The sequence below is a fragment of the Neofelis nebulosa genome, chromosome 6 (genome assembly GCF_028018385.1).
Source record: "Neofelis nebulosa isolate mNeoNeb1 chromosome 6, mNeoNeb1.pri, whole genome shotgun sequence".
Taxonomy (NCBI): Eukaryota; Metazoa; Chordata; class Mammalia; order Carnivora; family Felidae; genus Neofelis; species Neofelis nebulosa.
The window spans coordinates 69,257,996-69,285,178 of NC_080787.1; the positions used below are offsets into that span (position 1 = coordinate 69,257,996).

The 27,183-nt window shown below is 40.2% G+C and overlaps 1 protein-coding gene across 3 annotated transcripts in view; it reads left to right on the top strand.

Moving 5' to 3' along the window:
- Window positions 1-440: 440 nt before the first annotated feature.
- Window positions 441-27,183, top strand: part of KCNQ5 (potassium voltage-gated channel subfamily Q member 5) — a 519,096-nt gene continuing 492,353 nt past the window's right edge. For 2 of the 3 annotated variants that reach the window (XM_058734459.1, XM_058734460.1), the window contains exon 1: window positions 445-2,352. In XM_058734459.1, the coding sequence (XP_058590442.1) occupies window positions 1,943-2,352 (410 nt within the window). In that variant the 5' untranslated portion in view covers window positions 445-1,942. Of the gene's footprint in view, window positions 2,353-27,183 lie in introns of all 3 variants that reach the window. The other variant, XM_058734458.1, reaches the window with a different exon arrangement.

A 27,183-nucleotide genomic window follows, 5' to 3' on the forward strand; every position in this document is an offset into this window, starting at 1 on the left:
CACCTCCACAGTGCGTGGGTGTGAAGTGTATTAGGGGAAAGAGACAGTGACTCTGGGTACTGGTGGTTGCCTCACAGTCACGTGGCACCGCGGCCAGCTGCATCTAGCTGCTCCAGCTCTGAGCTAGTGACCGCCAAGAGAGGCTTGGGGAAAAAGGAGGGAGGGAAGCAGGGTCCAGCGGGTGACCAGGAGCCAGCGAGAGGGCTTCACGCAAGCAACAGTGTAACAATGCAAAGTAAAAGAAAGTAAAAGTAAAGCATTGAAATGCAGCTACTGCCAGAGGCAGAAAGGAGCTGCCGCGGGCGTGGGTGTGTGTACAGGAGGGAGTTGAGAGAGTCTGTATCCCCGAGGGGCGGAGACAGCTGAAATAAGACTTTTGCTTTAGTATTGCCTCGGCTTCAGGCTTCTAGAAGGAAAAGGCAGACAGAATCAGTACCTTGAGATCATCTGCTCTGGTGGAACCTTAGTTCTTTCTTCAGTCTAACGTGGTGGTTGTTTTCTTTCGTAATTTTGTGGGGGTGGGGGGGTGAGAATCCACTCTTTCGGTAGAAGGTCCAAGCCTGGCTTCCTTTCAGTTTCCCCACGCTGACTGTGAGGTTTAACTGCTTATGCTTTATAATGCGATGTTGCTGAAGGCCAGACGCCGAAGCCAGTGGCACCGTGGCCTCCCTCCTCGCCTAGGGCGCGCACGCTTTGGGTCCCCAGAGTGTCAGAGGTGGTGGGAGACTCAGCCAGCACTAAGTCGCCACATGTCTCTTACCGTGTAAGTTACAGCCTACAGGGGTGGGGGAAGGACGCCAAGAAGCCGGTGTCCTGGGCTCTCTTCCCTCCAGGATTTTTCTCCCAGACTCTGGGGCCGCCGCTGCCACTGCGGAGACTTAACAGTTTTGTGACTTTTTTCGGACTTAAATGGAGATTTCTTGACGAAGGGAACCCAGTTCGTTCTCCCGTGCTTTCGCGCCGCTGTCAGGCGAAGCTCAGGGGCAACTCCTTAACCGCGGAGGAGCCACTCAGTAGTTTTTATGCCCTCCCTACACTCCACCCCCCGGGCTGGGAAGGATGTCCAGTTACTCGAGGGCTTGCTGCCTGATGCTGGGATGGAAAGTCACAGCCCGAAAGCTGGAGTGAGCCGCGGGGAGATGCCCGCTGCCCGCCTCTCCGCCTTGGGAGTCGTGTCCTGCCGGTCTGCACACTGAACTGGCAGGGACCCTCCAGCTGTGCGGGGACCCGAACGCCACTTCCCGGAGCGTCGCCCCACGCGCTCAGGTACTGGCTGGTACCTGAAGGGCAGGTCAGGGCCGTTCCACACACACACACCCCTTGCGGAAAGGATAGCAGGACCTGGCCCGGCATCTTAGCGGCGGGAGTCAGCAGAGACCTGCATCTCCAGTTTCTCTTCAGGGCACGAGGCCGACTTACCTTCCGGACAGCTCCAAAGCCCCTGAGAGAACTCAACCAAACTCGCGCCTCCGAGAGGGGCTTTCGAGCCAGGGGAGGGGGCGGACGCAGTCTGGGCGTGGGGAATCTAGTGAGAGAGGAAAGGGGGGAGCCTGGGACTGGGTGTGCGCTGGGAGCGCGCGTGGGAGCGTCCCGCACTCCGCGGGTCCGGCCCTGGGGCACTTGGGAAGGAAGGGGCTCTAGCTGCGGTAATAAGAGGAAGCAAGGGAAACCCTCTCAAAGTGACGTCCCAAACAGGTCCTGATTTCGAATTCGAAGCTAAAGACTGCTAGAAATTGGGCCTCCTTCGCACACCCCTCTCCGCCCCCACCCCAAAGCCCCGGCGGTTTGCCGGCTGCTTGCTTCCCCGCCCCTAGCTCGGAGGTCGCGGGCCGGCGGGCGCTCCGTCGGCCGCGGCTTCCTCCTCGAAACCCGCCCGCGCGCATGAGGCCACTGCCCCCGCCACAGGCGCTGGCGCCCCCCTCGCGGTGCCCGTGGTGATGCCATGCCCCGCCACCACGCGGGAGGAGAGGAGGGCGGCGCCGCCGGGCTCTGGGTGAAGAGCGGCGCGGCGGCGGCGGCGGCGGGCGGGGGGCGCCTGGGCAGCGGCATGAAGGATGTGGAGTCGGGCCGGGGCAGGGTGCTGCTGAACTCAGCCGCCGCCAGGGGCGACGGCCTGCTGCTGCTGGGCACCCGCGCGGCCGCGCTCGGCGGCGGCGGCGGCGGCAGCGGCGGCGGCCTGAGGGAGAGCCGCCGGGGCAAGCAGGGGGCCCGGATGAGCCTACTGGGGAAGCCGCTCTCGTACACCAGTAGCCAGAGCTGCCGGCGCAACGTGAAGTACCGGCGGGTGCAGAACTATCTGTACAACGTGCTGGAGAGACCCCGCGGCTGGGCGTTCATCTACCACGCGTTCGTGTGAGTACCCGCGGCCCCCGCGCGCCCCCCGCCACGCCCGCTCCGGGGGGTCTATGTGCCTGGCCCCGTGGGACGCACTCCGCGCCCACGCCCTGGCCAGGCGCGCGCGCGTGCACACACACTCTCTCACACACTCGCGCGCGCACACGTGGTGGCTTTTATTTCTTTGCACGTGTTTATGGTCTTCCTCCTAGAGCCTTCTACCTCCCTCAGCCCCACCTCCTCCACCTCTACGGACTCAGCCGTCTCCCCTAACACACCCAATGAGCTGCCCTGCAGTTTTAGGCACCGAAGGCGAGAGCCGGGCAGACCTGGGACTTAGGCTGCGCGGATAATTGGGAGCGATTAGGTCCCGAGATACAAAAATTTCAACCGCGAGGGGCGCCCGGGAGCTGGGAAAGGCGAAGGGAGGATGTGCGCCGGTGTGAGGGCTCGTGAGAGTGTACTGGAGAGGTTAGGAGGTGATGCCAGGGTAGGACCGGGTAGTGAGAGGAGAAACGGACGGCTGGGTCCTCAGTCCTGGGGGCGGAGCTGGGGAAGCTGCCACTTGGTGGGGAGGGCAGCTAGGTTTTAGGTGCGCCCGGAAACACGCCTCGCCACCATCTCCACCACTAACGGAAAATCTGTCAGTGCGTGTAGTCCTTTCTGCCACCGAGATGGCTAAGGTCTAGAAAAGGAGAGCTGGGCGGGGCGAGGTGATGCTCTCGTGCAGTGGTAGAGGCCAGTGCTGAGCCTGGGGCTCCGGACCAAAGTGCGATAGCAGAGGCGCAAATGAGCCACCTGGGACAGGGATCAGGCAGTGGGTTAAGTAGGCATTTGTGCCTCCGAGTCAAAGTGCGTGTGTGAGTGTGTGTGTGCGTGTGTGTGTGTGTACGCCTTCACCATCTAGCAGAGAATGAATGCTTAATGAGAAAATGATTGGAAGCAAATGTTTATTTTTCCCTTAGGCATTTAAAACCTTTCAATGGCTTTAAAGTTTACTACTGTTTTTCCCACAAGGTCCATTCATTCAGTCTCCTGTTAGAGTTAGCTTTATCTGGACGTTTTAAGGTAGTTTTATGCCGTTACACCCTATCTAATTATTTCTCTTTTTTTCTCATTTGTCATCTCTTTTTAGTTTTTCCCCCCGTTTCTTATGTTAAAATGAAATATAAAGACATCAGCCTAAGGAGACCTGTAGAGAAGGTTTCAGGCACTCACTGATCTGTACCTTATTTCCTAGTAAAATAGGCTTTGAACACATAATCTAGGTTTCTTTTAGAAATGAGGCATGTCATCCAAACATAGTTCTCACCTGGGATGGAGGATTGGCATCAACAGCAAAAGCATTTTTTGAAATAACACGGAAGAAGGGGCTGGTTTTGTAAATAGGTGAACCTGGAATTTGACCATGTAGGAGTCAGGAAATTGGTGGAGTCTACAATCCGTGGGGCTCTGGTGTCTGGAAAATTTTACAGTCTCAGATTGATGTGAATATGTAGCATTAGGTAGAATATTCCAGCCAACTTTCCATGTTACAATGCACACAAGGAGAACACTGTGTAGCATCATTACCACATCAAAAGGTGTAACTTTTACTGTAAGATTCACATTGGTTTAGATGTGGTCAGTGTACTAAATGATAGACATAGAGAAATACTATGATACTTTTCATGTTTGTCCTTTCTGAGTTGATATATAATTAATCATGTTACCTAGCAAGCCAGATAAATTCTTTTAACCTGTCAGGGTCTATTAAAACATTTAGCAATAATGATCCGTGTTCAATTTGGCAGCAAAGTATATACTGTATGGAAAATGATTTTTTTTTTTTACAAGCGTATGCTCAGAATATTTGTAGATTTAAATTTACAATACGATGCCATTGGTAAGTTTTAACTTTTGGTAAATTATGCACTGTATATTTGGATAGAGAGACAACTTTGGCTGATGCTCATGTTTTACATATCCTAAGTTTTGCCCTTGAACATGAATGAGGATTTACTGTAACGCAACATTGTCTTTTCAATATATTGGTGTTTAACAGATTTTTATGGCCTTACAGAATTTAGAATCTTTAACAAATAATTTTTCAAGAGGCTCAAGTTTGGATAATTCTCTACTCACCACACTTCATATCAACCTATCAATCAATGCCTTTAGTGGTAGATATGAAATAAATTATGTGTTTGCCAATACCATGTGCTAATAGGAAGTCTTGCTTTATACATTTCTAGACTCTGAAACTGTAATGCTTGAACAATTAGGTAGGGGTGCTAGATCCACATTAGCAGGGAGAGGGAATGGATAGCATCATCTTCTGGGAGGATTCTACACAACTATAGCCCACCCTGAGGGACAAGCCATCTTTGGCAATTGCTTCTTACTGTTTATTTAGAGAGCTGACTTTACACGTTAAATGAGTAAAAGTTACTTTGAGCTGTGAGTCTAACAAGACCATTAATAATAAAGGAAATTATATGAAAATAATTTCTAAAGCAGTGTAACTAATTCCCTGCCAGCCTGGGAATCCCCAAATCTTACTTTAATAACAGTGTTTGTAGCACATTAAGGTTCTTGCCAAGAGCAAGTGCACTGTGATTAATGAGGTACTTCAGGGATGGATTTACGTGGTCGACCAGTGTTTTCACTGCCAAAAAGCAAGAAAAGTATGTTTAAAGTTATATTTCAGGTAAAGACAAGTTTCTATTAAATATGTAAAAATCATTATTATAATGGCATTTTAATGGTATAAAATGTGTTTTCAAGTGTGTATATCTACTGATGAGATGTCTGGCAAGAGCAAGAGATGACCTACTTCAAATACTTTCTTCCAATCTTTATGAATTAGTGGGGATTAGGAGAGTCTGTTCCCTTACTATTCTTAAGGATTTACCAGACAGCTATGACTCCTCATTTCCTGTCTTCAGTTGTTCTTTGGCTTAATAGATGAACTATTCAAATATGAGGTGATATATTTATTTAAATATTGTTTGTCCATTTTATAAAATTTTATTTATTTACTTTGAGGTGGGGGGAGGGGCACAGAGAGAGAAGAGACAGAGGATCCAAGCAGGCTCTGCGCACACCCAATGCTGGACTCAAACTTACAAACCACGAGATCATGACCTGAGCTGAAATCAAGAGTTGGACACTTAACCACCTGAGCCACCTGGGCACCTCTGTCCATTTTTAATTCATCCTCTTTTTGGGAAAAGTTTAGAAGAATAATGGTGGTAGTAGAACACATGATAGGGCTTCATATATAAATTTGCATTGATGCAGCAAATGTGGTTCTAAAAAACAGCATGTTAAACAGGGTGCCAGATACACATAACCCTTACTTTGTCCAGAGTATCTTTGCCTGAGGTAAAGGTATCTTTGCCATGGATCAGAATTTATAGATATTTTAAATTAGAAGAAACAGTCCACTCACCCAAGCTAAGAAATTGCAATTCATCCTTGACACCTTTGTTTTTATGAAACTTGGTCCTGCTGGCCATCCAAAAGATCATTAAATTCTGCGTATTCACCTTGTAAATATATTTCCTATCTATTCCCTTCTCTCCTTTGCTATTGCTACTATCCCTCTCTGTTTCTCAGTATCTCTCCATTGGATTATTTGTAATATTCTCCTGCTTAATTATCCAGCTTCTGTTCTCAGCCTTCCAGCTTTCCACTCTGGCACCATAGTGTTTTTCCTAAAATGTAAATCTTATCATATCATCCCCTTACCTATAACCTTTGGGGTGAGGGTCATAAATGTATATTAAATGGATTGAGGATGGTTAAGAGTTGGGAAAGTAGAGACAATAGTGCAGTTAACCAAATTCCTTGGAACAGTACACAAGACACTCTATGACATGGCCTCTGTCCATCTTTCTTTCTTCACCTCCTAATGTTCACTCTGAGCTCCAGCCTTATTCCGCGTGTCTCGTTGCTGTGCTTTTGCTCATGCTGCTTCTTTTAATTCTTGCCACTCCATGCGTTCTGGCTGTCTAACCCCTGCTCTTTCTTCAAAACACAGTTTAAGGATTGCTTCCTCTTAGACACATCTCCCCACTCCCAGGATAACTTAGGTGCCCCTTGTCTTAGGTTCTGTGGCACTTCAGGATGTCATTATGATGGTGCTTGCCCCACTGTTTTCTCTGTGAGCTACTTGGTCTGGCTCTCTCACAGGAGGGCAAACCTCCCACACAGAGATAAGGAGAACTACTTATCTCTGAATTCCAAGCACCTAGCAAGATGCCTTGTACCTAGTAGGTTCTCAGTAAATGCTTGCTTAATGATTAAGTAAATAATTTCTCTTAGAAGCCTTTCACTGAGGAGTTTCCGAGTGAACTAAAGCTGATGGAACTACTAAATCTTTTTGATTTTCTTAGAAGATATTGATGACTGATTTTGAGGAGAAAGGTATGGAGCTGGAAGTGGGAGACCATTGCTTTGCTTCCAACTTTCCAACGAATTAGTTTTGTGACATGAAATAAACCATTTCACCATTTTGGGTATCCAAATCTGTATCTGTGAAATGGGCATGTCATTGTCCAGTGTCTGTGATGAAGCCAAGATGGTGGAGGATGCTGCAGATAGTCTAACATTCTATCACAAAGGGAAGGTATATTTGTAATAAGAAGGGATCTTATCTTTTATCATTTCTCTTCCTCATTTTTAGCTGCAGGACTACTTCCTAAACGGTCAGTTTAAGTTTTCTCCTAACTCCTGGTGAGGTTGTGTGCCACATAGTAACCAAAGTGACCTTTCTAAAGAGTTAAACAGAATACATCACTCCTAGGTTTGGAGAAGGAATCAGTTTGTTGTCTGTCTCTACCCAACTCTTTAAAGGCAGGGACTCTTTCCATCTTGTCCTCTGCTGTATCACCAGCACCCAGCACAATGTCTGCCACATAGAAGATGCTTCTACTTACAGACTGATTCGCCTACTGATACCCCCAGTCTCCAAAGTATACTACTGACTTCCTGGTGGAAAACAAGAGTTTACACTACTGGTCGCTACCTGTGTCAGGACTGAATTAGACCCAATGAATGACTTTATTATTTACATATATATTCTATTCTGGATTAAAGCTATGTCCATATAAATTGATATTTGCCTTTTATTTTTACTCCTACATTCCTTAAACATCACCTATTTCCCTTACATGTAGAGGGGACTTATCCAAGTTATACTGCTGTATACCTTGCTAATAGGGTAACATAAAATGCTACAGATATATCCTTCAAATCGATTTGTTTTCAGAAATTTAAACAATGCTGTAGTATTTGAGGCTCATAGTAATATTGAATTAAAATATTGAAAGTGTTAAAATATTAGTATTGGGACTATTATGGCCTAAAGGAAATAAAACCTAAGAAAAAAACATTTCAAAATGGACTGAAGTCTTGATACAAGAAACACTATAAACAAGGAAGATTGCCAGCAGCCTTTTGATAATTGCTTGCAAAGAAGTGGTGCCAGTTTTAATTTTTAATTGCAAATGGCTATTTTGGCAGATGAAAATGCCAGCAGAGCATGTTTTATCCTAACCCAGTGGTGTGAAACGACTTGAAGTCCAATTGTTGAATAGCTGCAGTTCAGAGTTATGTTTAATGATTTGTAGATGTTTCCATTTTAATTTTCTTTTCTTCAACTATTTACAAGTATGCTATTTGAAGTTTTATTTTGTTGCAACCTGGGAGATAGATTGGCTTCACCATTGTATTTTTTATAATTACTGTAATTCTTTGATGGGTCTCAGAGTTTCAGCTGAGCCTTTTGATCCTTTGTTATCAGTGTGGCTAAAGAATGAGTTTCCTAAATGCTACTGACGTCATCTAATCCTAAACTTAAAGGTAGTTTGAACTTCTCCATTATATAAGCATATATATGCACACATATTCCATGTGTATATTCCATACACATACCAATACACATACAATACACACACATACACTGTGAGTGAGCAGAGAACTTGTTCATGAAAATATTTACATGCACTTTATTTTTGCTCCTCTAAAAGTAAGACATCTGAATAAACTGCAGGTTAAAAAGAAAAAAGATCTTAAAGTTACTCTTGGCAATATGGAGATTATATCATAATTTTAAAGATATTTAAGTATATATGGGCACTTGTTACAAACTCAGTCATAGTGTCTGTTGCTTCCATTTACCAGTGAGGTAATTCTAGAATCTCTACTCTTTCTTAGTCAGTGGTAGGATGATCTTTTATAATCATGTTATAATTTCTCTTTTCTTTTTTTAATAGTCAATTTAGTTTAATATTTAATTAACAGCCATTATGTGAATCAGTTAATGTGCTGGTTGCTGGTGGTTCAAAAAAGGGAATGATGTGGACCCTGACCTCAAGGAAATTCCATTAGGGAATATAATTACATTTGGATTCAATTATCAGTGTTATTGATTTGATAACTATGAGCAAGTTACTTCCAATAGTACTTACTAAATATGTAAAATAGGCATAATAATATTCCACCAAGGTATTACAGCATCATATAAATTATATGTGTATAATCACACTTAGAATGGTGGCTGTTAATAAAATTATAGAGAAAAATAGAAATAATGCAGTGGTGGGCTATATTGCTATTTTAAAGGTCTAGGATTTTATCCTGTAGGTGATAGGCGGTCTTTCAGTTAGGTGGGGTTTGAGCAGGTAATGATATTGAATTTCTATTTTAGATTGATCACTCTGTCAGCTCTATTAATGCTGGCTTGAAAGAGGAGATAGGAAAGCTTTTGAAACTGATGTTTCAACTGAGGCAAGAGATAATTTGGACTGGGACTGGGGCAGTGGTAGTAAAGATGGGGAAAAAATATGATGGAGTAGAAATGTATTAAAAATATGGTGATTAAGTTGAAATATGATGATGGAGTTGAAATATAGTTAATGAAGTGAATTTGGAAAATGAAGAAGAGAGATAGATTTGTTATTTCTGGATTCCTGGTTTGGGTGGTTGGCTAGATAGTGGGGCCATTAACTGAGATCACAAAAACAGACAGTAGGGTGAGTGGAATGTTGGGGGTGATAAAATGAATTTAACAGTGGACATGTTGAGCTTTTAGTGCCTGGGACTTCCAGCTATATATTTCCAGCAGCTGTGAATAAAAATTTAAAATACATAAAAGCACAAATAAGAGTTAAAACTATAAGAAGTGCATGTAAAGAGAGAGGGCAAAAATAACTTAAGGATGGAAACCCGGGGAATACCAACATGTAAATGGTAAACAGAGGAAATAGGGGACATTAAAAGGAATAGACAGCAAGATAGATTAAACAAATGAACAATAAAACTATAAATAATCTATAAAACAATAGATTAAAAAAATGGTTAGATGGTCAGGGAAATCAAGGATGTTCCAAAAAGTGTGAAATGTAGACAGTGATTTAGAAAGATAAGGACTATGGAGTTACCATTAGATCTGGCAATTTCGAAGTCTTCAGTGATTTTGTAAGCTCACCAATTGTTCACCTTCAGTGAAGTGGTTAGGGCAGAAGTCAGAAAGCTCTTAATTGGGAAATGAGTCAGAAATGAAGAGACGAAACAGCAAATGTAAGCCATGTATTCAGTTAACCAGTTAGCAAGAATATGTTTCGAGAGAGATTGGAACACTAGCTAGAAGGAAATACAAGACTAAGGGGGAAAGCAAGAGAGAATAAGTTACCATCATCAGTAGTCATTTTAATTATTGACCATGTACTGGACATTGTCCTAAATTCTTTGTGCACATCAACTCTTTTAATCCACAGAATAGCCCTAAAAGATACTATTAATATCATCTCCCTTTAATAGATCAGAATACTGAGGTAGGGAGAGGCTCAGTACTCTGTCTGAGGTCAGCCACTGAATTAATGGCAGAATAGGGCTTTGTACTAAGGCAGATTGGTTGAGAGCCCATGTTCTTAGCCATTATATCTTGATTGTGATGGTACCTGTGGGCCTAGGGATCCTCCTATCAGATAGCTCTTTACAAAAACTGCTTTTGGGTCTCTTATAGATAGCTCTTAGCAGTGTAGTATATGCATAATAAATACTTGGTGAAAAAAATGAACAATAGTTAAAATTCCTTATGAACTGGTACCAGAGAATTATATATAAATTAGTAGTATTAGGAATGTTTGTTCCTTTGTCTTCAAATTCTAACCAGCTCAAGTTGTAATTTTTCCATAAAGGTTTTCCTGATACCTTTGGCTTATTTCCTTACCTCTATTTACCCATTGCTTTTATTATTTAGACTATTTACTTTAGCCCTTAATTACATTTTTGCATTGACTTCAAATTGTATCATTTATCTAATTCTTCACAAATAATTTCTAAGGAAACCAAAGAACCTCTTTAGTATCTCCCAGATTTTCATTCTTTATTTTTAATCAAAATTCACCCTACCTATTGCTACCAATAAGATTGTTTGAATCTTATAATCTTTTGTTTTCCCAAACACGAATTTTAAGTTCTCCTAATTTAAATTGTAGAGCAATTTGTATTGAAGACCCAAATTGCTGTTATTGCTTCTTAGTACCATACCCTATGAACATTAAATTTCTAATTTATACTTTCACTGCAGAATACCTAAGATTCATTTAAAAAGAACAGAAATTGCTTAAGTTTCATAATGGCTGAGCATAGAACCATTTTCTCCAAACTGAATTTACAGGATTTTATTTCTTTAAACTAATAAAATAAGCTTGTTTTCTTCATGCTAACATAAATACATTTCATTTCTCCTCCATGCTTGTCTCTGTCTCCTCTTATATATACATTTTTTTTTCTGGGAGTTTCTTCTTTTCTCTCTCCCATTTGTTCCATTTTCCACCCTCCTGCCCCCAATTAATCTACTTTTAATTTTTTGTTTGTTTTGTCCTTCCTCTCCATGCACCCATCTTTTTAGAATGGTGTTTCTGCACGTTTCTTTATATCATGTTGTATAATTTAATTCTCTTCCTGTTAAAGCTGTCTACTCTTAATCAGGAGATGCATTGACTCTGTAATTGCTTACAAGCTCCAAGAGTGCACTGCTCCAAGATATAAGTAAACTGGGCCACCTAATTTACACATTATATTGCAGTAATTAACAGAGCCTCCAGAAAGATGTGAGGGCTAGAGACCTCTACTTTTCTTAGAGTTTTAGTTAAGGTCAAATTTCTTAGAAAATAAGGGAGTGAAGTCTTAAAATTGCTCTGAGGTTTTCTAATATCTATTTATTATTTATGAAATCTGGAAATATTCAGATAGATATGCAATAAATAGTTTATAAAAAGCATATTTTTATATTGGAAACTGACTGCTATATATGGATGAGAAATAAATTGGAAATAATTTTTATTCCAGATGGAATTATAGAGAAAAGTACATTAAAGAAGTCTAAATATGTTTGAGATGTAAACAATAGTAGTTAACTTGAAAATATTCAACACAGACTGCTATAGTCATGAGGGGTTTCCTTATTCATTGAGCCAAGAAGTAGATCAATAATTTGGCAGCAGAGAGCTGTACTTTTCCTCTTTAATTGAGATATTAAAGCATAGATTCAAAATGCAAGTGTCACAGGAGTACATATGAGATAGCAAACCACCTTATTTTTTCCTACTTGGAAAATTTTCCAAAGCATAGACCATGTGAAAGCTATTTCCATAACTTTTTATAGAAGGGGAGCCCTCCATTTCTCTAAACCTTTCTCTCATACCTGAATGAATCTAGGACTAGATGGAATTGAGAATTTGGATTCTTCTTCTCACATTTTGAGTTGTTGGATACATTTCTCAGCTTTCTGATTTATTTTTTAATGTGTATTTAAAGAGACATTTTTTAATGTGTATTTATTTTAAGAGAGCATGAGCAGGGCAGGGGCAGAGAGAGAGGGGGAGAGAGAATCTCAGGCTCACCGTGGAGCCTAACACGGGGCTCAATCTTAAGACTGTGAGATCATGACCTGAGTGGAAATCAAGAGTAGGACACTTAACTGACTCAGACACCCAGGCACCCCTCACCTTTCTGATTTGTAAAGTTAGGACATAATTTGGAATATTTGTTCAATAACCTGACCTCTTACTATGTGTATGATCCTGAGTAGGAACTACCAGGACTGAATGGAAATAGAACACAACCTGTTGTCTCAAGAAATATTTTACTCCAGAAGGATATTAGTTTACTATTTACTGAGCTAAAAAAACCATTTATCTGAATTGACTTAGGATAAAAGCAAAGGTTGGCCCTTTTCCAGCGGCTTTTAGCTGTTGCTGCTATTGAAAGGGTTTACAAGGTAAACTCCAGAATCACCATATAAAGAACTGCTGATTACCAGTTCTCTTGACCCCTTGGGAAACTTTGGTGTTGAATTGCCTGTACAGGTGGGCGTTCTGCTCAGGGCATTCCCACACAAAGACCAAATACAGGAGTTCCCACTGATCATAGTAATTTCCAAAGAGTGGTAATTAAACTAGTTAAACTAAATGTTCTAGTTAATAAAACATTCTGAGTATGTTTAATTTGCTCCAAAGTATTTTTAAAAATAGAAAAGAAACCAGTGCTGCTTCAAAATACTTTGTTTAGGAATGTTATTTTTTTTCTCCCCAAAATGGCTGAAGAACAATAACATAAGCCAAAAATTTGTTGTTGTTGTTGTTGTTGTTGTTTACATCAAATGAAATGCCTGTCTTCAGTATATACTCAAGTTTCTAATATTGTTAACTTCTTTATTCTGGTACCTGGAAGGAAAATATTATACCCAGCTTTCCAGAGGGTCTAGAATTCATTCATTCATTCATTCATTCTTGGATTCATTCATTCAATAATTGAATGTCCACTGCATATCCTGTCCTCATGTCCTTGGAACACTTTGAAAATACTGCTTTGCATCTGATTGACTTTCTCTAGGCATGTGGAAAATGGCTCTCTTCTTCAGCTTTCACTTCAGAATGAAAGTAAGATCAGTAAGTGGAAGAATTTGTGTTCATTGTGATCTCTAAGGTGCTTTTCACTCATCTCCTTAAGACTACAATCTAACCTTCAAATATATTTCTGAGCTAGATAAGCAATCAAGTTAAGGAATTACAAGGTGAGATTAAATTAGTTTTAAATTTTCCATGCCAGATGATAAAATCCTATAGCTCTGTTTTGCTTCATCAAATGGAAAAGGTAGAGAAGCTGAATGGCAATACAAAAGACTTTGAGGGAACCCATTTTTAACCTTCAAGATAGGATCTTGAACCCAAGGAACATTTACTCTTACTCTTGCTGTCCTTGAGAACTAGATATGACAGTCACTTTGTTTAGGAGCAACATTTTACCAAGCTTGCACAAATTGGTATCATGGTTTTTGTTTTCTTTTTCCTTCAGAAGAAAGCCAGATAAGGTCTTTTAGATTCAAGTCCACCAAAAGAGAAACACAATGTGATGTTTCTTTTTTTTTTTTTTTTTAATTTTTTTTCAACGTTTTTAATTTATTTTTGGGACAGAGAGAGACAGAGCATGAACGGGGGAGGGGCAGAGAGAGAGGGAGACACAGAATCGGAAACAGGCTCCAGGCTCCGAGCCATCAGCCCAGAGCCTGACGCGGGGCTCGAACTCACAGACCGCGAGATCGTGACCTGGCTGAAGTCGGACGCTTAACCGACTGCGCCACCCAGGCGCCCCACACAATGTGATGTTTCAAAATCACCCCCAAAGGAATGAGCTACCCTAGTTATGTTACCTTACTTCAATCTTAAATTGAGATAGTCCTGCAGACCTTCCAAAGATAAGACAAGAGAGACAAAAGGGAAGAAAAAAGTATCCAGTCATCACATTTGTGCCAATCATGTTGACTTCTAGGTAGTCATTCAGGCCACCGGTTTGGTTTGACCATCATGCTTCAGTGGCCTGTTATTGTCTTCTCTAAGAAGAAGGGAATAGTAGTCATCCCACTGAAAGTATAGCTTATCTTTAGCAGGAAAGATTCTCTTACATGGTTCTAGAGTGTTCACTTCCAATGTTGGACTTGATGAGTTACTTCACAAATTACTGTTCCCAAACTAGTTGGGTCATGTTTCCAAGAGTTATTTTCCAGAGGTCATGGGTATGGGGTTTCATTCCAGGCTTTGGGGCAAGAAGTAGATAATAAAAATAAGTTTATAGATGGTCCTAAGTGAGGTAGCCTAGTCAACCTTAAACAAGAATAATCAAGACGTTATCATCACATTGTGCTGGAGAAAACATAATATTCCTCTAATTCAGAGGTAGTTATCATAACTCACAAGTGCTATCAGTGAGAGATTACATATTTTTCCTCCAAATAAGGTTAAAGGCAATTACCTGAAATTTTTTTTCTCTTTTGTTGGTTGTTGGTCCAAAGTCCCTTTTCACATTGCAATCTTAATATAAGTTTGCAAAGCACATGATAATACATTTAAAAGACCTATTCACAGTAACTCTGTTATGTTTTATTTTTGTTCTTGTTTGTTTTTATTTTGCCTCAAGAGCCACACATAAAGTGAGTGGTTACTCCAGAATAATTGTCTGGGAGTGGTATGGCCACATTGCATGACAAGGACTTGGCCTGGAGTGTTTGCTCTGAGAGTGTGAAGGGGCAGAGCATAGAATTCAAAGGGAGAACTGGAGGTCTTAGTCCTTGATCAATTTTTGGTAGGAAAAAGAGATAAAAGAATTAAAGGTTTCGAGGTTTCAAGCAAATGTGACTATGGCCGAGTAGAAGTTGCTTAATTCTGTTTTAGGGAGAGACGGGATGCATGAGTGGACACGTTTGGGCATTGGGAGAGAAAGACTGAGGGTCATTAGTTACCAATGTGGAGGCGATGAATGAAAAAATAATAAAGGTGTTGGGAGAAAAATGTAGCGAGAGGTTTAGCAAATAGTGCCATGTGGGGAGAAAAGAGGGGAAAGAGGGGTTTGTGAAAGGGACAGAGAGGAGGAAGACCAGTGCCATACAGCATCCAAAGGAGAACCAAGACTCAGAGAAGGATTGCAGTGGGGCGAAATATAAAGAAGAGAAATGAAGATGTCAATGTAAAAAGTAGCAATAATATGGAAAGCAGGATAAAGGGAGAGGGGCCAGAACCTACAAGAAAACTCAGTGATCTAGGAGTGAACAGCATTTGCAGCACTATGTGCTAGGAGGACATCTGGTATCACAGGGGGAAAAAATCATGTCCTGGAAAAAGGGCCAAAATAACTCAACAACCCGTTACAATGCAAGTATAGCAGTCAGCATTTCAAAAGGCATCCACAGGATGAGGGGTGTCCCTGAAGGTATGGAATGGGGACCTCAGGGGAGAGGGTGGTATTCAGAGAGCTTCCTGTGAAAGCAGGGAAATCTGGCTTGAAAGGGGTTTTGCAGTCCCTGAGAGAGATGCTGATAAGTGCCAAGCAGTTATAAAGAGTTTGAGATAAGGCACCAAACAGTGCTTGGAGGGGAAAAGAAGGGGACAGATTAGGCTGCAGAACTGACAATTGAATGGGTAGAGAGAGAGAATGGTAGATTAGAGAGCAACAGTGTAAAACTAAACCTTTCTTTATTTCCCCAAGCAGCTGGAGGTGTGCACAAATATAAAAACCTAGGGAAAGGGCCCCTCTAGAAGAGGAAAGATGAATGTAATTGAAGAGGAACAGATCCTAGAAAAAGAGAGATAGGGATTTATGGTAAATAAACAGGTTAAGGCAGCAGCCAGAGGTGAATAACACGATTTCTTAACAACTGCAAGGCCCTGATGGAGTTTGGCATAACCAGGTGGAAGACTCAGTGTGTGTGATTTGGAGAATCTCTCTGACGGTGGTGTGCAGAGGAGATTTAAAAAGCAGATGGAGCCATAACCCAGAGCTGGCAACTGTGTCTAGGGAATGAGAAATGCTCTAGGAGTCACACACACTAAACACGGGTGACCTTGGGCAAATCACTAACTTCTCTAAGCACCAACCATCTGAAAAATGTAGACATGATAAATGTGGAAATGTACAAGTTATGAAAGCTCCTTATATGATTGCTGGCGCGCACACACACACACACACACACACACTCACACACTCGCACACACACGCGCACACACACACACACAATGGTAGTTTTTATACTTCCTAACCAAATATAGTCTTTTAGCCTCTTCAGAAGAGGAGATACTGCAATAATAAATACATGTAAAAACGTGTTTAGTGAATAAATGAGTGAATAAATGAATTACCACAATATATTACTTATTTTACAACAGCATTGTATTTAGTGCTAAGATTAGACAGTCAGAAATTTCCCTTTGTCTGTATAAGCTTTTTTAGCTTGAGCTAAAAGATTTTTCTCAGGAATCAGGAAATATTTGATAGTGTCTTTATTTTTGAATACTTGGATAAAGGCACATTCTTAAAGCTTAAATTTGAAAACACTGTCAAAGACTACTGATATGACACATTTAAGTAATAAGATTATAGAGCTGGAAGGACCTTTGGTAACTGCTCTAACACTGTCTTTTTTTTAGATGGGAAAACTGAGACTCTGCAAAAATGTTGAGTAACTTGCACAAGACCAGTCATTTACTGTCAGAGCAGCACTGGTGGCCAAGCTTTCCCATTGCCCTTACAGAAATGACTTCAGTTATAGGTCTTGTGATCTGCCCTCACCTTGCTCTACTGAAGATTCTCTATGGTTTTTAACATATGAAAAAAAGAAGTGAACAATGACATTCATTAAAAATACTATTGTTTGTTCAACTATTATGTGAAGAGTAATCTTTAAAATTTTTTTTTTAATTTTATTTTAGAGAGAGAGAGAAAGCAGGGGAAAAGGGCAGAAGGAGAAAGAGAGAATCTTAAACAGGTTGCAGGCTCAGCAAAGAACCTGACACAGGGCTCAATCCCATGACCCTGGGATCATGACCTGAGATGAAATCAAGGGTCAGACACTCAACTGGCTGAACCACCCAGGCGCCCCAAGAATAATCTTTTAAAAAGCATTTTCTCTTTCACTCTGTATATTATCAGAGAAAATATTTCTCTCTTTTACAAATTTCTAAATGCCAGAAAAGGGTATTAATTTTTATGACCTTTCTTCTAAAGAAGTTGAATTCTGAAAAAAGGGTCTCTTTGGGGGTTAAAATATATATTGGCTTGTTCTTTAAAGGCTCCAATAAATGAATAGACCAAGTAAGATACTAATTAATACTTAGTACTTTCAGTTGCAGCACTGTGGTTTCTTTCAGATATCAAAATCTGGGGAGAAATATCTCCAGAATTCCAGCAAGTGGGAGTGGGAAAAGCACATACAAACATTATATGAGGATTCCAAAAGCCTCCCTCGCTCCCTCTTGCTGTCTTTTTTTTCTTTCTTTCTTTCTTTCTTTCTTTCTTTCTTTCTTTCTTTCTTTCTTTCTTTCTTTCTTTTCTTTTCTTTTCTTTTCTTTTCTTTCTTTCCTTCCTTTCTTTTTTTTCTTTTTTTCTTTCTTTCTTTCTTTCTTTCTTTCTTTCTTTCTTTCTTTCTTTCTTTCTTTCTTTCTTTCTTTCTTTCTTTTCTTTCTTTCTCTCATACACTCACACATACACACACACAAGCAATCTCACTAGGCAGATTCATTAGTGAAAGCAAATGTGTTCATCCATAAGTTCAAATGAACTCGAACACCTGTATTTAAATGTGCCATGTTAAAGAGACCTAGCACCCAGATTATATGCCCAAGAGAGCCTGGGCCATGACATACAGGAGCAGCAGGGAAAGATGACCCCAACTTCTGGAAACTCCTTGCCCTACTTCATGAGAGGTGAGGCACCTCTCCAGCTTTGCAGGTACAATATATATTTCCTAATGTGAATGCCTAAAATTAACTTAAACTTGATTTCTGCCCTCCTGGTATTTTTTTTAAGTTTATTTATTTTGAGAGAGAGAGAGAGAGAGAGAGAGAGAGAGAGAGAGAGAGAGGAGTAGGGGGGGACAGTCAAAGAGAGAGAGAGAGAGAGAGAGAGAGAGAGAATCCCAAGCAGTCTCTATGCTGCAGCACAGAGGCAGGGCTTGAACTCACGAACCATGAGGTCATGACCTGAGCCAAAGTCTGATACTTAAATGACTCAGCCACCTGGTACCCCATCTTTGACTATATCAAATGTACTTTTTGTGGTTAATGTTATCATTAGAAAATTAATGGTTTCATTAATGAATTATGAGAGTAAAGGAATTTTGGTTACTGTTTAAAATTGTTGGCTTATAGGGGCACCTGGGTGGCTCAGTCGGTTGAGCGTCCGACTTCTTCTCAGGTAATGATCTCACAGTCCATGGGTTCGAACCCCACATCGGGCCCTGTGCTGACAGCTCAGAGCCTGGAGCCTGCTTCTGATTCTCTCTGCCCCTCCTCACTCATGCTCTGTCTCTCTCACTTTAAAAAAGGAATAAATGTTAAAAAAAAATTAAAATTGTTGGCTTATAAATGGCAATTTTTTGCATGAATCTTGTATATATACATTGAGAGTTTGATGTGCTCTACATGCTCCTCCAGGCATCTTCTCTGTAGATAGGAAAATTTTGAGGCAGAGAAGTGACTTGGAGAAAATGAAAAGCTCTCATTTATTTTTATCAACAATCCTTTGTGCTCTAAATTACTCCCGTGGTTTTTAATACCAACAGTATTTTTTCTCAGTCATCATAATCTCGATGTGGTCCTGATTCAGAGGTACTTCATTCACTACTCAAAGCTTCTTCATTCCTTACCCAAACACAGGGATGGGAGTGGGGGGAGGCAGATAAAGGAGAGGCTAGATATTCTTTGACACATGGCTATTGCAGTTTTCCTTAAGAATAGGATTGGTTTGGTGCCACAAGACAAAGAGCAGTTTACAGAGCACTTCACATCTGCTCCCTTTGGTCATGGAGCAGATTTGTACACAAATGCAGAGCACTTACACTGACACTCAAATAAAGGGATCCTATAGTTATGAAACCCTGACCTTACCTATGGAAGAAGGTCTGATTATGTGACATCTGTTTTTTTTTTTTAATGTTCATTTATTATTGAGAGATGGAGTGCAAGTGGGGGAGGGACAGAGAGAGGAGGAGACACAGAATCTGAAGCAGGCTCCAGGCTCTGAGCTGTTAGTACAGAGCCCTATGCAGGGCTCAAACTCACAAACTGCGAGACCATGACCTGAGCCAAAGTCGGCTGCTTAACCGACTGAGCCACCCAGGCACCCCTGATTATGAGACATTTGTTAAACATGCTCAGTGTGGTAGCTGCTGCTCAGCCACATCAAATTTGCAGGCCAAATCCACACCCTATGTAATAATACCAATCTGCTAAACATTTTTGATGGCTCTTAAGACAGCTGCAGCTGTTAGGTATTTGTTACAGAAGCCAGAATTCTCTTCATTCAGAGATCTGTGTAGTTTGCAAAGATGTAAGTATAAGAATGTTTCCTGAAGCATTGTTTTGTCATTAAAAGAAAATTCTATCATTATCAACTAGTTAAATCAACAATGGCAAAATTGTCCAAGGGAAAACTGCATTCTTCTAAAAGAAGGAAGTAAATGTGCATTACATGGTATGTCATGATTTCTAAAATGAATTAGTAGGTAAAAAAAAATCAAGATATAAAATAGTGGATATAATGTACATAAGTATCCATTTTTGTAAATTAAAAATGTGCACACTAATAGATTCTCATTATTTGTGGTTTATAGTCTATAAAGTCACTGTAAACACTGCGTTAGTGAATACTGAATCATTGCCCCTAGCAGAAATACAGGGTTAGGTTCATTATTATTACTATTTAATATGTAATTGTTTTATTAATATTGAACTCATAGTGAGTAGTACTGTAACTCATATCTAAATGAAGCTTACCTTACATGTATTTTCTCTGGAAGGCACACCATAGCTTACTTGTACTTAAGAACTAGACAGTGACAACAACAACAAAACACCCTAAAAACAAAAACAAACCAACCACTAGACAGTGCTTCAGCACTATAATGGGGGCCTTTTTAAACAGTGAAATCACCTTCCTCTCAAAAAAACAACAAAAAAATGAAAAACATGGCATTAAATGCACCTTGAAAAGGACACTTGTTTACAATGGGAGCTGAAACAAGAAGGCAGAGAATTGCTTTCTTCAGTGTCAGATGGGAATGTGGCTTCAGTAGACATATTTGGGGCCACCTTTTTCATGTCTACATGTGATCATGAGTGCCCAGCGAGCACTGATTTTAGGAGTAGGAAAATTCACAAATATGGAATCTGCAAGTAATGAGGATCAGAATATATGTGTGCACACACATACACACACACCCCTTTATGTGTGTGTGCAAATGGACGGTTCCTCAAAGGACTGTAAGAAACTGATAGATGGAACTGTTAGAGAATAAGACTCCATGGCAGAAGTAAGACAAGGTGCACCTTCCATTGTAACTCTCTCTCTGTCCCATGTGGCTGTTTTGTGTGTGTGTGTGTGTGTGTGTGTGTGTGTACGTGTGTGTGTACATAACATATACTTCTTCTCTGTCCTCTCTTGCCCTCCTCTACCACCACCACCATCTTTATTCTTCAACAAGCTGTATGCATTTTCTGAGGAGCTATAGGGATAAGATTTTATTTTAGCTAAATTTATCATAGTGAATATACACTGAATCAGGCTCTTGGCAAAGTTGGCCAATATAATTTTGCAAAGGAAGCGTGTTTTACCAATGTTAAGTATGACACTCAGAACATGAGTTCTCCGGGTAATTTGTGGTACAGAATATTACCCTATTTCCTAGCACCCTGAGAAAGCCTGGACTTTAGGGCACTTTAAGTCTGCCAAATACCCTTGCTTAAATTCTTAGCACAGGTTGTCAGATTGGAGGCTTAATAAGTAGAAAACTACTTAAATAATATTAATGATATTAATAATGACAACTATCAAGTTGGTATCTGACATATGTGTGGAAATTTTCTTCAGGTAGAATTCCAGTTTCTCGTCTCCTTTCACCTCCCTTGTAGAACAGAGGAGGTAGCAAATCCCCAGGTTTAGTCCCTTGGCTTTTTGCTGGGCTCAGAGTTCTCGAGTCGCCCTTCCACAGGATGCCCAGAACTCAAGAGCATCCATTTCTGACTTTTCCTCAGCTCATATGCTTGGTTTCTTGGGTTACTTTGAAGTCTTGCCTTATAACTTATAACTTTAGAAAAGAGGGAAAAGTTTTAATTTTTTCTGTTTCCTTCCTTGCATATGCCATGGCATTCTTTTTTTTAGCACCTATGAAAAGCCTGAATAGAAAGTAATCTCCCTGGAAATCTTTCTTCCTAATTAATCTAGAGATTTTCACTTCTGCTAGGTACTTCCTGTGATGTACTGTAGTCCTGGTTAAAAGCAAACGGAAGCTAAGCTGACAATGGGTTAAAAAAGAAGATATATAAGTCATGCTCATTATTAGTTATATCTGGGATTCACTGGTATTAATGGCTTCCCATGGACTGTCACCTTATGCCCATTATTTGTAATCAAAAGTAACTAAAATTTCTGTATAATTTGGTTTCTGCCAGCAGTGTTTTGTCCATCATTCTATCTCTTCTCAAACATTGAGAATATTGTCTTTGAAATATGTTTGTATGCGTATACACATATATAATCAAAATGTGTGAAAACACTCCTTCATTTGAAAAAAATAACAGGCTTGTAAAGAATAACTTTAGCAACAAATGGTAACTTTATTTTAAGAATAAACTTCATAAATGTATGGACCTCTAAAAATAAAAATAGTAAGATTTCTCAAACATTTAGTTTCCTTACCAAATATGACAGTTATCTACAAGTGGAACAGATTGTAGTTATTGCCAATCCTATAAAACCACAAGGGTTTTAGGAAAAAGCATATGGATATCTATTGGTCTTCATGGTTTACAGTTGCATCTGTATATGGGAACCTTCAGTGAAACTAAAAGGGACCTTTTTGGATCAGAAGTGGTGTGAGTGAGTGTGTTCCACTGGTCAAGGCTTTCTTGAGTTACTGAGGATGACTTCTGGATCGTAACTGGTTGGCATCAAGTTCTCTGTGATTGGTTTTAGTGTCGTTTGTTCCATGACTGTACATTGTAAAGTGTTACTGGTGCCCATGAGCAAGTGCACAGCCTAGGTGCATTGTCCCAATTACAAATCATCATCCAGCCATGACTGTAAACCCTGACATATGAGTCACCATTACTTTGTACACTTTAGTCACATATGAAAGGGTTCTTTTTGCTTACTAGCCCTTGTAAAACTCTCTAATGAGTTAGAATACTCAAATGCACATAACTGTCCAATTATCTTCCTGTAAACAGAGCCATGTGCAAAATCAAACCATCATTAGAAGGTGCCTTGGTAAACATAAGCACAGAACAATCAGATTTCTGGTCAAGTCTTGTAGCTCTGGAGTCAATTGCTTATTCCTATTTTGATTCTATGTAAGGGATGTCAGTAGATTGTCTCCCATTAACACTTCCTTTTGAAATCTCCATTGCCTAGGCCAGGGGTCAGCACATTATGGCCCACAGGCCACATTCAGCCTGCTACCTGTTTTATAAATAAAGTTTTATTGAAACACTATCATGCACATTCATTTACGTATTGTCCATCACTATTTTCACACTACATCAGCTGGTTTGAGTAGTCCCAGCAGTGACCTTATGGCCCACAAAGCTGAAAATGTTTACTCTCTGGCCTAGGCTGGAAAACTCTGTTTTCTACATTGTGTCATTTCCCTGCTGGCACGTGATTTATGGACACATGGGATGAAAACATAAACATGGTGAGTCAATTGTCAGTAGAGTTAACATTTAAAGGATGCCATTAGTTGGAGTTCAGGTCATGATCAATAAGGGAGAGTGCAATGTGAAGTTAAGAGGGAGCAGAAACCATGAATGAAGCAGAGGAACCTGGTCAGGAGACCAAGGGGGCCAGAACAGAGCCAGAGAAAACCACAGATGTTCTAAGATGAGAGAGAAGAAAACCATATAGTCTTCAGAGATTAGCTTGTTCTTTGAGCCCCCAGGGTTTCTGACAGCTGTCCAATAGACAGGCATATGTACATAAACCTTATAAAGGAAGGAGCTATTTCATATGAGGGAAGACGCTCTTCTCCTGGGAAATTAAAAGAAAGGGACTAAAAGAAACCATTATGTGTTTGGCCATCATGGGACAAATTTAGTTCTTTATGGGAATTTATAAGTTTCTATGGGAATAACTCCCCTTTTAGACCTCAGTATTGACAATAAACACTAATAGACTAACTTGGGTAGAAAAGTCACTTGATATAGTGGACAAGGGCCGTGTTGATAGAAACTCAAATGTAATGTTGACTGCAGTATGAAGATATCTCACACTTAATAAAATTAACATTTCCTCTTTTATTTCATTTGTTGAGTCATTCGGTAAATATTAAAGACTTACTAAATGCAAAGAACTTGTACAGTACAGCATGATGAATGAGAATATGTACATAACAAGGCCTACTCCTGGGAAACATAAACAATCTTGTAAGAAAGTTGAGCCAGATACACCAACAATTACCATACAGGGAAACCAGCAGTAATTAAATTAAATAGTAAGTATTTATAACAGACTTATTATGTGCTAAGCATAATGCCAGATACCATGGATACCAATATGGATGAGGCTGAGCCTTTGACCTTGGAAGAACAGTAGTGCTATTCATAAGAAGGGAGAATTCCTTCCTGCCACAGAGACCAGGGAAGGCATCATTGGGTCTTGTGCAGATGGGCACATGAGATATAACTACAATGTCCATCTAACTAGAATGGTGGAAGGAATATATATTAATATATCCACAAAGAGAATGATGGATAAATAGTTGGCAGTGTATCATACAATAAAATACCATCCAGGAGTTGAAAGGAATGAACTAGAGCTACATGAATCAATATTGGTAAATCTCAAACTTACTGAGCCAAAAATAAGGTGTGACAACATTCTTACAGTATGAGAGCACCTATATAATATTTTAAAAAATGGGAAACCAATACTTACAGAATGCTCAGGCTAGTATACGTATGTGGTATAAATATTTTATTGCTTAGAAGTGATACATAAAAGGATTGCTTTTAAATGAGGGACGAAGGAGAGAACTGAGATTAAGGAGGATATGCTGGGTTTCAAATGTATCTGAATATTTTAATTTCGTTTCTTTTAAAGGCCTAACTCTGAAAGAAATACAGACAAATGGGTGATGGCTACATGGACATTCATTATATTATTCTCAGAACTTTTCTGTTTGAAATATCTCAGAACAGTAAAAAAAAAAAAAAAAATCCTAAGTGTGTTTATATGGAGACATACCAAAGAAAGGAAATGTGAATGGTCACACTCAATTTGCCAGGCCAGATGATATGGATTAGGGCCCAGTTTTAGCTCTGAGCTTCTCAGTTTTATTGTGTGCTTAATCGGATTAGTCAACCAAGTGAAATCCACTTTGTGATAGAGTCAAGGCACCACTTCATGTGGTCAAACTCATAAATGAAACCTGGAGAAGGCTATGTTTCAGCAGAGCCTTTGTCCTGCCCACAGGTGTGCAGCTGTGCAGAGCTGGACAGCAGCAGAAGGGATTTGAGAACTGACTGGCAAATAATGTCAGGAATCCTTGGCCAACACTTCTGCTACAAAGGCTAAGGTTTCAAATGTTTTTGGGCCATAGCTTCTTTCAGAATATGAAAAAATTATGAACCATCTCCTTAAACACGCACGTGTGTGTATGTACACAAGTGACTGCATTTATTTCAAGAAGTTCTGGGGCGCCTGAGTGGCTCAGTCAGTTGAGCATCCGACTTCAGCTCACGTCATGATCTCATGGTTCATGAATTGGAACCCGGCATCAGGCTTGCCGCTGTCTACACAGAGCCTGCTTCAGATCCTCTCTACCCACCCCCTCCCTCCCCACTCTCTATCTCTCTCTGTCTCTCTGTCTCTGTGTCTCTCTCAAAAATGAACAAACATTAAAAAAAAAAAGTTCATAGACCATGGGATCTGAAGTGATAACCTTAGATAAATTTGGTCAAATCCTCCAGTGAAGGCAACTAATGGCGCAGTTTCTGTGACTATTTACAGGCCCCTGGAGACAGAGCGATAGACTCACAGTGAGCTTGTGCCACTCAATGAGACTTTGTAGGTGCATTGACTTAAGATACCCTGTTAACTACCATCAATCTCAGAGCACAAATGACCAAAATATACAGAATCTGTCCTTGTTCTAATTGTTTTATAATGGTTCTTGATGGTTCTTTAAAGAAGGAAGCTCCTCGGCATAGAAAATTCTTCAGCTAGTTCTGTCACTTCAAATGCAATCACTAGGATGGTGTAATTCAGTTGAAGGATTACATGTGAAAGGAAATTCAGATGACAAGCAAATTCTTGGCAACAAACTCTGACCACCAATGCAGAATATGACTAAGGAATGAAATTTTTAGTAAAAGGTCAGAGACAACATGAACTTAACACATTTTTATTCACCAGGTGGCAAATAGAAATGAAATTCCAGAAGCTTGGTTCATTGAATAAATATTGCAGTGACTGACATATCCAAATATACTTAATACAGACAGTTTCTCATTGCAAGTGTTATGTTTTTTTCTGTTATGCATTTTTATTCATGATTTAAATACTTAGTGGCCCTTTTATAATATGGAACTCCATTTTCCATTCTTCTGAAATGACATTTACAGTTTGATCAGACAATTAGAATGCACTTGTGTGAGATATAAACTAAGTTTCCTTTTCTTGTTTTCTCTTATAGTTTAATCTGTATTAGATCATTCTTCTAGTAATTGTTAGTAATTGTTGTTCTAATAATTTAACCATTTTTTCCCCTCTGAACTGGCTGACTAGCTAAAGTATATAAAAACAGTGACTCGTGGACATCTATTTTGAAATAACCAACATAAATAGGTGCAGTCTGGTATACCAAATTTTAAACAACTGTCCAACCAAATGAAATGCAAAAAGAAAAAAAAATACTGCAAATGCCTTGAAATGTGTGTTTCAAGCTGACTTTCAGAACAGGTCTACATTTATATAGCTGTGTAAAAATCAAAGAAGAGAAACCAGAAATTCCAGAATATTTTCAAACTGGCTTAGACATTTTGACACTTTACTATTTTTCTCTGCCAGGGAAGTAAATGAATGGCTTGCCCTCTGGGGAGTAGTGCATTTAAAAGAGAAAATATTTTAAATTCTTACTTTGATGGAAGAAAAAAAAGAGTTCTTAATGGTTTCTTTTTTAGGGGGAGGCAATATATGTGTATGGGAGGGCACAGTGAGATGTCTTTATGTAGACTCTTATAATTATTCTTTTTTTCATTCATCACACATTTACAAGGTAAGCGCTGATGATATGAAGTTGAAAGAAAAGCTCCCTGCCTTCAAGTAGTTAGAGGTTTAAGGGAGAAACTGAAGAGACAAGACAGTGTGTTAACAGAATGAAATAAACAGTAACTAACCTTGTGGGACACAGTGGAGAGGATAGTCAGGGGAGGTGATGCTTATTTGGTGGATGAAAGATTCAAAGGGTCAGCCTGTTTGAGGGGACATGTAGGAAGGAACAGGAACAGAGGCCAAAGGCAGGAGAGAATGTTTTGTGAACTGCTTTTGTGAACAGAAGATAGTACCGTGTGCAGGTGAGTAAGAGGTGAGATTTCTGCCTTCTTAGAGTCTTGTTCTCATACCATTTGTCCAGATAGTTAATGTAACTTCCCCTTCATTATACTGCAATTACCCAATTACTCTTTAATCTGCTCTGTCAAGTCCTCAAGAGTAGGAACAGTACTTTATTCATTTCTGTTCTCTCGTGCCTAGCATAGGGCCAGGCACCTGGTAAGTGTGCAATGAATGCTCTTTTATTTGAACTGAATGAAT